General features: G+C 35.5%; 1 protein-coding gene across 4 annotated transcripts in view; it reads right to left on the bottom strand.

The window, feature by feature from the left end:
• METTL4 (methyltransferase 4, N6-adenosine) overlaps positions 1-13,829 on the bottom strand; it is a 35,819-nt gene that overhangs the window by 20,927 nt on the left and 1,063 nt on the right. For 3 of the 4 annotated variants that reach the window (XM_044243324.1, XM_044243327.1, XM_044243326.1), the window contains exons 2-6: positions 13,082-13,159; positions 12,348-12,748; positions 9,949-10,011; positions 5,174-5,543; positions 3,099-3,168 (exon numbers count right to left, since the gene is read on the bottom strand). In XM_044243324.1, the coding sequence (XP_044099259.1) occupies positions 3,099-3,168; positions 5,174-5,543; positions 9,949-10,011; positions 12,348-12,740 (896 nt within the window). In that variant the 5' untranslated portion in view covers positions 12,741-12,748; positions 13,082-13,159. The remainder of the gene's footprint in view (positions 1-3,098; positions 3,169-5,173; positions 5,544-9,948; positions 10,012-12,347; positions 12,749-13,081; positions 13,160-13,829) is intronic. The other variant, XM_044243325.1, reaches the window with a different exon arrangement.

The following is a 13,829-nucleotide window of genomic DNA, read 5'->3' on the forward strand; positions in this document are numbered from 1 at the left end:
AAGTTATACCTAGAAAAAAAATCAACCTGTGAAAGACCTGTACTCTGAAGAGTACAAAATGGAAAATATTGAAGACAACACAAATAAATGGAAATTAATTTACTGTGTTCGTGGACTGGAAGAATTAATATTGTTAGAATGTCTATACTACACAAAGCAATCTATAAATTTAATGCAGTCCCTATCAGGGCACCTGGATGGCTCAGTCAGTTAAGTGCCTACCTTCAGCTCAGGTCATGATCCCAGAGTCCTGGGATCAAGTCCCACATCATGCTCCCTGCCTTGCAGGAAGTCCACGTCTCCCTCTGCCTCTCCCCGTCCCACCCCGATTTGTTCTCACAATCTGTCTCTTGCTCACTCTCACTCTCTCAACCAAAGGAAATTTAAAAAAAAAATGAATTAATGCAATCCATTTCAAAATACCAATGGCATTTTTTTTAAGATTTTATTTATTTGGACAGACAGAAATCACAGGTAGGCAGAGAGGCAGGCAGAGAGAGAGGCAGGCAGAGAGAGAGGAAAGGAAGCAGGCTCCCTGCTGAGCAGAGAGCCCGATGCGAGGCTCGATGCCAGGACTCTGAGATCATGACCTGAGCTGAAGGCAGAGGCTTTAACCAACTGAGCCACCCAAGCACCCTTAAATCATGTTTTCTAAAGTTGAGCCAAAGGCAGAGGCTTTAACCCACTGAGCCCCATTGGTGCCCCACCAATGGCATTTTTAATAGAACTAGAACAAAGAATCCTGAAATGCCTATGGAACCACAAAAGACACTAAATAGCCAAAGTGATCTTTAAAAAAACAAAGCTAGAGGTTATCAGGCTCCCTGACTTCAAAACATGTTAAAAAGTTATGCTAATAAAAACAGTATGGTACTGGTACAAAAAAACATACATGTATCAATGGAACAGGATAGAGAGCCCAAAAATAAAGCCACACATACACAATCACCATTTGGCAACTGCCTTAATAATAACTGACTTGGGCAGATTCAACAATAGATGCAATATTAGTTTTCTATTGCTGCATTCGGAAATGTCAGTTTCATGAAACACCAGTAAAGACACAGGAACTTCCAAATTAAAGGATTCTAAAGAGGGGTGCCTGGATGACAGAATGGGTTAAGCTTCTGACTCTGGGTTTCGGCTTAGGGTATGATCTCAGATCCTGAGAACAAGCCCATATTGGGCTCTGCACTCAGCGCAGAGTCTGCTTGAGATTCTCTCTTCCTCTCCCTCTGCCCCTCCTGCTTATACTCTCTGTCTCTCTCTCTCTCACACAAATAAATAATAAAATAATCTTTTTTTTAAAAAAAGTATACTAAAGAGACACAACAACTAAATATAAGTAATGATCCAGAATTTTATTTTGCTATGAAGGAGGTTTCTAGGATAACTGGTAAAACCTGAATAAAGTGTATGGATTAGATACTAGTTTATATCAATAACAGTACTATATCAATGTTAAGTACCTATTTTGACAATTATGTTATGAGAGAATTTCTTTGTTTTCAGGAAATATAAAATTAAACATTTCAGAGCAATTTATTTTCTCCTAAATTATTTTCAAATGATTTTTAAAGAAGTATGTACAGATATAAATATTTATACACACAAACACATAGAGAACAGATACATGAATACTTCGTATGATTCTTGCAACTTTAAGAGAAAAAAATCCCACTGTACAGCTCATAAACAAAAAAGCATAAAAAAGCTGGAGATAATTGAGGAGATAAATTTCATATGAAGTTAAAGTCAAGGTAATAGAATTGTTCAGACTATAAATTGAACATGAAAGAAACTGTAACTGAAGATATTCACTAGAATGGGACAGAAAAACTTAGTTTTAAAAAGCTGTTAAAAGGAAATGTCAGGGGTGCCTGGGTGGCTCAGTGGGTTAAGCCGCTGCCTTCGGCTCAGGTCATGGTCCCAGGGTCCTGGGATCGAGTCCTACATGGGGGCTCTCTGCTCAGCAAGGAGCCTGCTTCTCCCCTGCCCCACCCTCTCTCCTTCCTCTCTGCCTACTTGTGATCTCTATCAAATAAATAAAAAAAATCTTAAAAAAAAAAAGGAAATGTCCTCTCAGAAATTAATGGAACTGATTACTCTAAGAGGTGACATAAACAAAAAAGGTGACATAAAACAAATTTTAAATGGATTAGACAAATTCATTCATAGCAGCTACTGAGGGAAACTATGCAAACCTCAGAGATCCTCCAGTTCAGTTCCAGACCACCACAACAAAGCTAATATCACTTTTAGTAAAGTGAGTCAAATTAATATTGGGGCTTCCCAGTGCATGTAACAGTTATGTTCACACTATACTGTAGTCAACTGAGTATGCAATAGCATTATGTCTAAGAAAACAACATCCATACTTCATTGCTAAAAATTGCTAACCATCATCTGACTTTCATTGAGTCATAATCTCTATTCACAGATCACCAAAACAAATAATGAAAATGTTTGAAATATTGCAAAATGTGATACGAAGTGAGCAAATGCTGTTGGAAAAATGATACCAACAGATGCACTCAATGCAGAGTTGCCACAAACCTTCAATTATTTTTTAAAAAGGCAATATCTGCAAAGTACAATAAAGTCACACACAATAAAACAAGGTATGCCCATATTTTGGCACGTATTTCTAAACTTTAAAATGTGATATCAAAGGAAGCAAAAATGTTGCCCTTTGGTGTTACAGAAATATCCCTCAACTGGTTCAGTCAGTAACCTCAGTCATTAATAAATATATTACTTGTTACATTCTTATACCTATATGTCATTCTAGTGCAAGAGAATTACCTAATTAGGGGAATGAAAAATTGAAAATATTTTAGTAGTTTCAGACAACCTACATCTCAAACTAATACTTTTAGCAATGTAACCAGAATGTAAAAAGGACAATTAGCTCTTAGAAAAGTATGGGTGCATGGATGGCTCAGTCATGTAAGCACCTGACTCTTGGCGTCAGCTCAGGTCTTGATCTCAGGGTCGTGAGTTCAGGCCCCACACTGGGGTTCATGCTGGAAATTTAAAAATAAATAAATAAATAAATAACCCAAGGCGTATCTAATAGACAATTTATTTATACTTACCTGTTACTTCTTTTAACTGATTTGTTCTGCCATGGTGGATCTATCACAATTACATCATATGTTTTCCTACCTGAAAAGAAATACACAACTTCAGAAAATACCTACCTTCTGTAGGTGATCACTTTAAAAACTAAAGTGCATTGACTATAGACACAAATAAAATGGAATTCAACAAAAGCACTTAACATTTATTCAAATGGAATAATTGAATCTAAAAAATTGAGATTTCCCTTATAATTTAGTACCACTGGGATTTTAACCTAAGTTCACCTATTCCTATTTTTGCAAAGACTACCTGAAAATAATTATAGCTCACTTAGCTGGACACCAACCATTTGTAAATGTCTTTTATGTCTTGACAGCCATATTAACATGATCCTTTCAAACCTAAGTGGGTTTTTTTTGTTGTTGTTGTGTTTTGTTTTTGTCATTTTTTTGCTTTCATTTATTTTAAGCTTTGTTTTGAAATAATTTATGTTAAAACTGATACACTGACCTTGGTAAAACTTCCTCAATTTACAGGTGTCTTTTTTTCTGGCCCAGGATCCAAAGCAGAATCACATACTGCATCTAACTGCCATGTCTCCTCAATCTCTTCCAATCTGGGAAAGTTCCTCAGTCTTTCTTTGTCACTTATGACCTTGACACTTTGAAGGCTACTGGCCAGTTATTTTATAGAATGTCTCTTAATTTAGGTTTGGTATTTCCTCGTGATTAATTTAGATTATTAATTTTTAGCAAGAACACTACCAAGTAATCAGGAAATACACGATGTCAAAATGTCTCATTATTGGTGATACTACCTTTGATCACTTGGTTAAAGGCTTGTCTACCAGGTTTCTCCAGTTTTCACTTTGTAATTAGTTAAGTATCTTGTAAGGAGATACTTTAATACTGTGCAGATATCCTGTGTCTCATCTTTTCATCTACTATTTTGACATCTAATTACCATGATGTTTGCCAAATAGAAACTTTCTAGTTCTACCATTCCACCCACATTTTTTAACTTGAATTTTACTATAAGGAAGAGCTGTCCCTTCTGTTTTTTATAGACATATGTATATTTTGGTATATGTACAGTTTTACAAGCAATCAAAACAGTGCAAATTAAAATAAGGAAGTAATGGTTTTTAAACTATTAAAGTGACAAAAACCAAAAAGAACAGAAAACAACATTCAAACATAACTTTCCCATTAATTTATTACCCTGTCATTTACCCTAAAGAATTTATGACACTGTGACATGAATGACCACTCATATGTAACATGGCTTGACAGAAATTAAAAGAAGCATTTCCTTAATAAACTATGTCATTTAATAAATTTAAAAATTTTATATTAAATATCCAAATAACAATATCATATTAATTTAAACTTCATCAATACATTTCTTTTCCTACTTCATCCCTTAGAATATTATGACTTGTTAAATACGTATAAATCCCTGACATAAGCAATTGATACAGATGACCTTCAGAAGTAGATAATTATCATAACCATTTTATAAACTAGGAAACTGAGGCTCAGTTTTGTAAATGAATAGCTCAAAGATTAACAGATAAGCTTTAGAATCTAAATTCAAATTCAGGTATAAATGAATGTGAATTTCAATCTTTAAATTTTGTTAACATTATATAGGAAAATATTTCAAGAAATTTTAGACAATAAACTAGAACACCAGCTTAAACTGTAACTTAAAAGGCTACAGTGTTAATATTTATGTCTGAAGTGTTCCTACTTCACTATAGAGAAAAGTTAAATAAAATTGTTTGGCCAAGCCCAACTCTATCATGAATTCTTAAGTACAGAGCAGCAAATTACATTTGCTTTCACAGGGACCAATTACTTTTTGACCCTTTGTTCATTAGTTTCATTTTTTAATTTTTTCAAAATTTTTAAATGTTTTTAAATCAAAAGACTTTTAAAATTAAACTTAAAAGAAAAAATCACACAGAGAAAATTAAGCATTTACTCTATCCTCATAATGTTGACCCACATTCAGCATTCAGACTAGCTCTTGAGTTCTGAGGCCACAAAAAAAATTATATTTTTCTAATAACATAGTAGTTACTTACAGTTCAGAAGTGGATGCATGCAAGAAATGTCAGACAAAAGAAAACTGCTTTTTGGTGGCACCAGGTAATTCTGTCCCATTAAAGTAATCATTTTTGTAATGCTAGAGTTGTTTTCAACAACCCGTGAAAATAAATCCTGTTCTGTAACGGACATATCTTCATCCATCAATTGTAACACCTGAAGTTCCATTTCATTCAGAGAAGGCAAATGCTTTGCCATTGCACATAATTCTGACAAATTGCAGGTATCAAGTGGTAAAGTAATGGGCTCACTACACTTGTCCCATTTTTCAGAAAGTGGATGAAGAAAGCCACTTTTGAGACCTTCTTGGATTAACTCTGAAGAGCCATCCAAAATCAGTCCCCTGATCTGTAAGAAAAATTTGTTAAGGTACATTAAAAGGTCATTTACATTAAGATAATTCTCTAAATAATGAAATTCAATGATGCTTTGAATGTGTGAACTTATGGATTGAAATCAGTATTTTAAAATACTAAAATAATTTTATGATAAAATGTAAAGGCAAGAATGTGTGAGTATACCTTTGAATTGCTGTTTCCTAAATGTGGAATAAAATAAACCTCATAAATTCACTTACAATTAAATAACCAAACAATATACATAAAAAACACATTCTTAAAAATGTATTAAGATAGATGAGAAATAAATAAATATGAATTTGATAACATGAATGTTTCTAGAAGAAAGCAGAATTTCTAATCTATAAAGCAAACTAAGCTTAGATCAGATTTAATATTATATTTTTCTAATGATCTAATTTTAAAATAAACTTACCTTTGAATTTATATTTCTTAAATTGTAAAGAAAAAAAGTAACCATTAAATGAACATATAAACAAAGTTTTGTGAAAAGACAACTTCAACCATTAGAAAATTAAAATCTAAGTTCCACTTCCGGGCAAGGCAATACCAGAGGTCAGATTTAACTTTTCATCTGAAATTACTTTTTTAAAAAAGTATAAAGTGTAATTTTTTTAAAAGGCTTTCAAACCTTAGATGGATGTCAAGTAGTGAAAAATACTGGCCCCTAAAAAAGGAGAAATAGAATGATTGTTCCAGTTTACTGCTTTGAGAAAGTTTCCAGGCAGCAGCAGAGCAAAAGTTTTCAGAGTCCAAAAGTCTCTGAGTAGAGAAGATGGAGCTCAAAGTCTGAAAAGGTCAAAGCAGCTAGAGTTTGCAGGGCAGGATACCAAAGAGGAGAGAGGGGCACAAAGAGAGAATTCTTAAAAGCTGCAGAAGGGGGGGCGCCTGGGTGGCTCAGTGGTTTAGGCCTCTGCCTTCAGCTCAGGTCATGATCTCAGGGTCCTGGGATCGAGCTCCGCGTCGGGCTCTCTGCTCAGCAGGGAGCCTGCTTCCCCCTTCTCTCTCTCTGCCTGCCTCTCTGCCTACTTGTGATCTCTCTCTCTATCAAATAAATAAAGAAATAATCTATTAAAAAATCATTTAAAAAAAAAGAAAAAAGCTGCAGAATGTCCACTCAAGTCTCCCCAAGGTCAGGGAAAGAAATGATGTCAAATGTTCAGAGAAAACAACCCACAGAGCTCACGCCGGGCTGGAACAGTGCTCCCATTAGCCAGAATGGAACTCTCCTAATTACAAGGCATCAGGTAGACTTCTCAAAAGGGTACTGCCTCATGAGTCAGGAAAAAAAAAATAGCTCCAAAGACTGCTCTGGACTTAACTAAAAAAAAATCTTAAAACAAGCTTCAAAACTTGAGAAAAAAAAAAAAAAGTCACAAAAGAATCAACCATTTCTTTTTCTTTTTTTTTTTTAACCCAGATATTAGGAAGGTTTAAATTCCTTGATGTTGCTCACATATTTCCATTGGCCAGCACTGTTTGAGTTGTTGTTGCTGTTATTGTTGTTTAAAGATTTAATTTATTTGACAGAGAAGAGTGACGGGGGGGGGGAATACAAGCAGGGGGAGTAGCAGGCTTTCCGCTGAGCAGGGAGCCTGATGTGGGACTTGATTCCAGAATCCTGAGATCATGACCTGAGCCGAATGCAGATGCTTAACGACTGAGCCACCCAGGCGTCCCAGATCAACCATTTTCAAAATAAATTTCTCCAAGAACAAATTTCAAGAATATTTATAGGAATATGAAAATATCTAGTACCTAAGAACTAAAATTGAAATGTTATACAAAAAAATTGAAAATTATCAGATATATAAAGAAGCAGGAAAATGCAACACATTACGGAGGAATAATCACTCAATAGAAACACACAAGAATAACACAGATGAACAAACAGCAGAAAAGGATGGATAGGTTTACTTGCAGCCCATTAAAAGATTAGGAACAGGGGAGCCTGGGTGGCTCAGTAGGTTAAAGTCTCTGCCTTCAGCTCAGGTTATGATCTCAGGGTCGCTGGATCAAGCCCCGCATCCGGCTCTCTGCTCAGCAGGGAGCCTGCTTCTCCCTCTCTCTCTGCCTGCCTCTCTGCCTACTTCTGATCTCTGTCTGTCAAATAAATAAATAAAATCTTAAAAAAAAAATTAGGAACAAAAGTAGAATATAATAAGGCACTTATCATAACCATATTCATATGTTCAAAAAATGTACAGAAAAAAATGAGAACATTAAAGAGACACAAAAACTACTAAACAATATCAAGAGCTTCCACAGGGAAAAAACTGCATACCACAGGAATATTGCGGGTTGAGTTACAGACTTATTGCAATAAAGTCAATCATCTCAAGCCAAGGTCTGTAAGCTGCAAAAGATTCACCTGTATTTTATAAATCAGACTATATATTATTTTCTATAATCATTATCTTTTTTGTCCCCCTTGGTGCAGTCCTCAAAATATGCTATTTGGACTACCTCCATTGGCATCACCTGGAAGTTGTTAAAAATGAAAATTCCTACTCCCATACAGGAGATAGTGGGGTTTTAGTTCCCGGCCACCACAATAAAGTGACTATAGCAATAAAGTGAGTCAAATTTAGTTTTTGGATTTCAGTGCAAATAAAAGTTATATTTATACTGTTCAACAGCATTACAGCCTTAAAAACAATGTATATACCTTAACTTAAAAATACCTTATTGCTAAAAAATGCAAACTATCATCTGAAATTTCAGCAAGTAATATTCTTTTTGTGGGTGGAGAGTCTTACTCCATGTTGATAGCTATTGACTCATTAGGGTGGTGGTTTATGAAGGCTAAGGTATCCATGGCAATTTTTTAAAATAAGACAACAATAGGGACGCCTGGGTGGCTCAGTTGGTTAAGCAGCTGCCTTCGGCTCAGGTCATGATCCCAGCGTCCTGGGATCGAGTCCCACATCGGGCTCCTTGCTCAGCAGGGAGCCTGCTTCTCCCTCTGCCTCTGCCTGCCATTCTGTCTGCCTGTGCTTGCTCTCTACCCCTCTCTCTGATAAATAAAATCTTTAAAAAAAAAAAAAATTTAAGACAACAATGAAGTTTGCTGCATCAGTTGACTCTTCATGAATGCTCTTTGATAGTATTTTACCCACAGTAGAACTTCTTTTCAAATTGGGAGTCAATCCTCTCAAACCCGGTTGCTGCTTCGCCAGCTAAGTTTATGGAATATTCTAAGTCCTCTGTTGTCATTTCAACAATGTTCACAGCATCATCACCAGGAGTACATTCAACCTGAAGGAACCATTTTCTTTGTCCATCAGAACCAACCCCTTATCCACTAAAGCTCTGTCATGAGCTTGCAGCAATTTGGTCCCATCTTCAAGCTCCACTTGTAATTCTAGTTCTCTTGCTATTCCCACCACATCTGCAATGACTTCCTCCACGGAAATCTGGAACCCCTTGAAGTCTTCCCTTAGAGTTGGAATTAATTAGGAATTCCTCCACATTCCTGGTAATTTTGATATTTTGACCTCTTCCCATGAATCACGAATGTTCTTAATGGCATCTACAATAGTGAATCTTTTCCAGAAAACTTTTCATTGACTTTGTGGCCAGATGCATCAGAAAAATCACTGTCTGTGGAAGCTATACCCTATGAAATGTATTTCTTCAATAAGACTTGAGTCAAGGGGCGCCTGGGTGGCTCAGTGGGTTAAGCCGCTGCCTTCGGCTCAGGTCATGATCTCAAGGTCGTGGGATCAAGTCCCACATCAGGCTCTCTGCTCAACGGGGAGCCTGCTTCCTCCTCTCTCTCTCTCTCTGCCTGCCTCTCTGCCTACTTGTGATCTCTGTCTGTCAAATAAATAAATAAAATCTTAAAAAAAAAAATCTTTAAAAAAAAAGAGAAAAATCTTAGGTCCTATCATCAAATTAACTCAACATGTCCAAGACTGCATTTACTATCATCCCTCCTAAGCCAAATTCCAACCCCAATTTTCCCATTTCAATCAAGAGAGTTAAAGCTTAAAATACTGGAGTACCCTCTGTTTCCTCTCATTTCTTTACTAGATCCCCTTTATTGTTATGCTCTAAAAATACATCCTTCACATCGTTCATGCTTTCTTCTGCAACTATCTTATTAAGTCATCTTACCTATGGACAAGAGACTTTAAAACTTATCAAATTTCTAAACTTAACCAATATAGAATAAGTTTACTTGTGTTAAATAGTAAAACTAATAGAAGTATATAAAATTTTAAGAAAAATTGAACTGTTTACTATAAAAGTAAAAATAAATCACTCCACTATTAAATTCTAACTTTGATCAAAATAATTGCTTAATTTTTAAGAACATCCTTATTTATATTGGTTATTTATACTACTTCACATTAATCTTCCAATGTCATCAATGAATGTTTCACACCTACCTTCGTATGATATTCCATAGCATCCAATTCACCTTGATTGAAAACGACACATCTTTTACGCTTCTAAAAAGTAAATTACAGAGACAAAATTATGTTGCCATCTATCACAATATTGATATTTTGAAATATATTAGTATTTCTCTGTTATCACATTTTCCACAGTGTGTATCTTAGTCTTGAAGAGGTTAATCGACAAGGAAGGTCAAAATCAGTGAAAAGTGAATGGACTAAGGAAATAAGCTTTCCCAAATAGAAAAATTACTATGTATTGTTATTATTAGTTGTTATTATTATTGTTATTACTACAAACTTAATGAATGATATAAGGTCACCTAACCTGTATCTGTTATTAATAAGAACTAGTACCAATGACAAAATGTAGCACAGACATCCATGAACACTAGAAACCTGTGACATTGTATAATATTACTAGTGTCATCTATCAGTTGATATATATCACACAATTCTCAAGTTCATTTATGAGGAAAGGAACTATTCATATACTATCATTTTAAAAATCCCTTGCATTTTCAATAGCTCTTTATGACTGATCTGAGGGCTAGGTATAAATCAGCTATACTAACACCATTCTGTGTCTAACAACTCCACAGAAAAGAACATGTAAGACAGTGCAATATAGAGCAGGGACTTTATACCTCTTATTGCTGAAACACAAGTGCATACATGGTAGCATAATCCCAGCAGGCTAACAATAAATGTTTCCTGGCTGAATAAATAAATGGACTGAAGACTAAGCTAATTGAACAGTTTGCCTTAGCATATCAGAATTAAGGTAAGTTTTTGTGAAGATATTCATTACATACACTCATCTATATTTTTCCATATTAAAATGAGAAATTTATCCAACATAATAGTGAAAACATTAAAAGATGCCCATACTTAGTGAAGTGCAAATGCTTATTATTTTTCTGTATTAGTAATAATATTGATAATCCATGTAATATTTCACTGAAATCTCAGACATTATATATTTTCCTTCCTATGCCTGACACACAGCAAATGGTCAATAAATATTTGTCCAAAGGAAAAGAAAGACAGAAGAAATTACAAGAATATTAAAAGTCCTATTCAGGAAACGAGAACAATGTAATAAATTACCCCTATTACTTTCCTTATTCTAATTCTCAACATGCTTTCTTATTTAATATCTTTCTTCACAGATCTCAGTTATAAGATCCATGAAGGTACTAACTTTGTTTATCTTGTTTCATCCCTGTATGTACAACAGCACACAGAAAGATCTCAAATATTTGTGGGTGAGTAATAAAGTTACTCCTACTCTATCAAAGAAAATGTTCATATAATCTATCTGAAATGAATTTTGTATAATCACCTCTGAACTCTTCAGAAACATAAAAAGTATTAAAGCATAATTAATTTGATCTTGAGTATAGCATTCTTGAAACTTCACCAAAAGACTGCACCAGTGTATATACAAACACATATGCTTTAAGAGCATACACAATTTCCTATAGTAGCTTTCCACTTTTATTATTAAAAACTTTATGAAATATCACCCTTCCTGCAAACTTCATTATATGAACTTATCCCCAATGGACAGGTCTCTAAGAATCTCCCCAAATCCATAAACTGCTTTGGGATTTTGCAGACAAAGCAGCACACTGTTGAACAAAAACAGTTCTAAAAATATGCAATTAATACAAATGACTAGCAGAAAGGGCTTTTTTTGTTGTTTTGTTTAATTTACAGAGCATTCACTTTTGAGCAAACTTTGCTTACTTTTGAAATATGCAAATCTGATCTTCTAAGAATGGTAGAACATTAGGAAAGAGTTAAAAATTACATTGCCTTGGGGCCCTGAGTGGCTCAGTGAGTTAAAACCTCTGTCTTCAGCTCAGATCATGATCCCAGAGTCCCAGGATCCAGCCCTGCATTGGGCTCTCTGCTCAGCAGGGAGCCTGCTCCCCACTCTCTCTGTCTCTGCCTGCCTCTCTGTCTGCTTGTGATCTCTCTCTCTCTCTGTGTCAAATAAATAAGTAAATAAAGGTTTTTACCTTTTTTTTTTTTTTAAAGATTTTATTTATTTTATTTGACAGAGAGATCACAAGTAGGCAGAGAGGCAGGCAGAGACAGAGGGGGAAGCAGGCTCCCCGCTGAGCAGAGGGCCCGATGCAGGGCTCGATCCCAGGACACTGAGAACATAACCTGAGCCGAAGGCAGCGGCTCAATCCACTGAGCCACCCAGGTGCCCCAGTAAATAAAGGTTTTTAAAAATTACGTTGGCTATAACTAAAACCTTCCTATGCTTTATGGATTGTTTTTTAGACTTAGTAAGTTGTAAGATATTTAAGATACTGGAATAATAAACTTCTTCTGCATGTTCTGTAGAAAAATAAAAATGTATTAAAACTTTCTACCTTCCCAATAGAAATGCAGTTTTCTTCTTTAACACCATCCATTGGATCTTCCTTTTCATTCCTTTGCCGGCATTCTTTGTGAACAGTTGGGGTTATATAAGGTTTGGTGACATTAAATAGCTCAGATCGAAAAACGTATCTCTGTATGACGATTTTACAATTTCCTCTGGCATCATTATCTGGCTTAGTGGTAGAGTCAAAAGCACTAAATGTAGCAGAGGCTCCCAAAGACATCAAAGAATCCTTTTGAAGAGGATCCAAGTGGGCAGATGAAGTGCGTTCATTTTTACTGCAACAAGGCTCATGATGTTGGTGAAGTTGGTAGTTTATGTTGTTAACGAAAGAAAGATGATCTAATAACCATCCTGAAGAGAGCTGATGCACCACTGACATTCTCTTCTCTTAAAAAAGAAAGGGGAAAAAAAAACTCTGGAAATGAGGGTCTAGATGTAAAACCCGATTTTCCCGATTAACTTCTTAAATGTCCTGCATTTCAATAAAAATATACTTCACATAAACAGGTAATTTCATGTGCATGTACATAAATTTAACATATACACAAAAGAGAATTTGAGAGTCATGATATGTTAAGGAAAATGTAATGTTTTAATATGAACTTTTAATTACAGGGTTGATAATTCAAACTTTTCAGCCAATTTAGCAAAAAAGCATTAAAACATGATATTATTTCTGGGATCCCAACTGAATCCTCCTGGGCCCTCCATACAACCTACTGTTCGTCCTTGAATCCAGCCACTAAGTCCACATCCTCCAAGTCACAAAGTCACTCAATTCTTAAAGATGAGAGTGTTCTGTCAAAGCAAAGAATACTACATTACCTATGTGAATTCATCCTTTTTAATGAGATAAACCTAAAGAGGTCACATAATTTCCAGAGGATCTGCTAACAAATCAGTCCTTGTTTTTTCAAAGCACATTTGCCATAACAAGCCAGCCCATCAACACTGCCACACTTAACCACTGCTACCACAGGAGTGTGAAAAACAAAATGAAAGACTGGTCTAGGCAGAGCACAAGGCAATTTTAACAGATATCAGAAGTACCAAACCCTGGGGCGCCTGGGTGGCTCAGTGGGTTAAGCCGCTGCCTTCCGCTGAGGTCATGATCTCAGGGTCCTGGGATAGAGTCCCACATCCGGCTCTCTGCTCAGCAGGGGGCCTGCTTCCCTTCCTCTCTATCTGCCTGCTTCTCTGCCTACTTGTGATCTCTGTCTGTCAAATAAATAAATAAAATCTTTAAAAAAAAAAAAAGAAGTACCAAACCCTAACAAAATTGCAAGGTTATTGGTTCTGAGCAGTCCTCTTTCAGCAACTATGTTTTTTCAAAACCTCCTTTTTACAAAAAAAAAAGGGGGGGGCGGGGGTAAAATTCTCGGTATTGCCTTCTAAATGTAGTATAATGAAGAACTTAAGAAGAGGATAGAATAAGTGTTTTAACACTACAGATAGTAAGAGAGCAATT

Source organism: Neovison vison, chromosome 3, assembly GCF_020171115.1.
Source record: "Neovison vison isolate M4711 chromosome 3, ASM_NN_V1, whole genome shotgun sequence".
NCBI lineage: Eukaryota > Metazoa > Chordata > Mammalia > Carnivora > Mustelidae > Neogale > Neogale vison.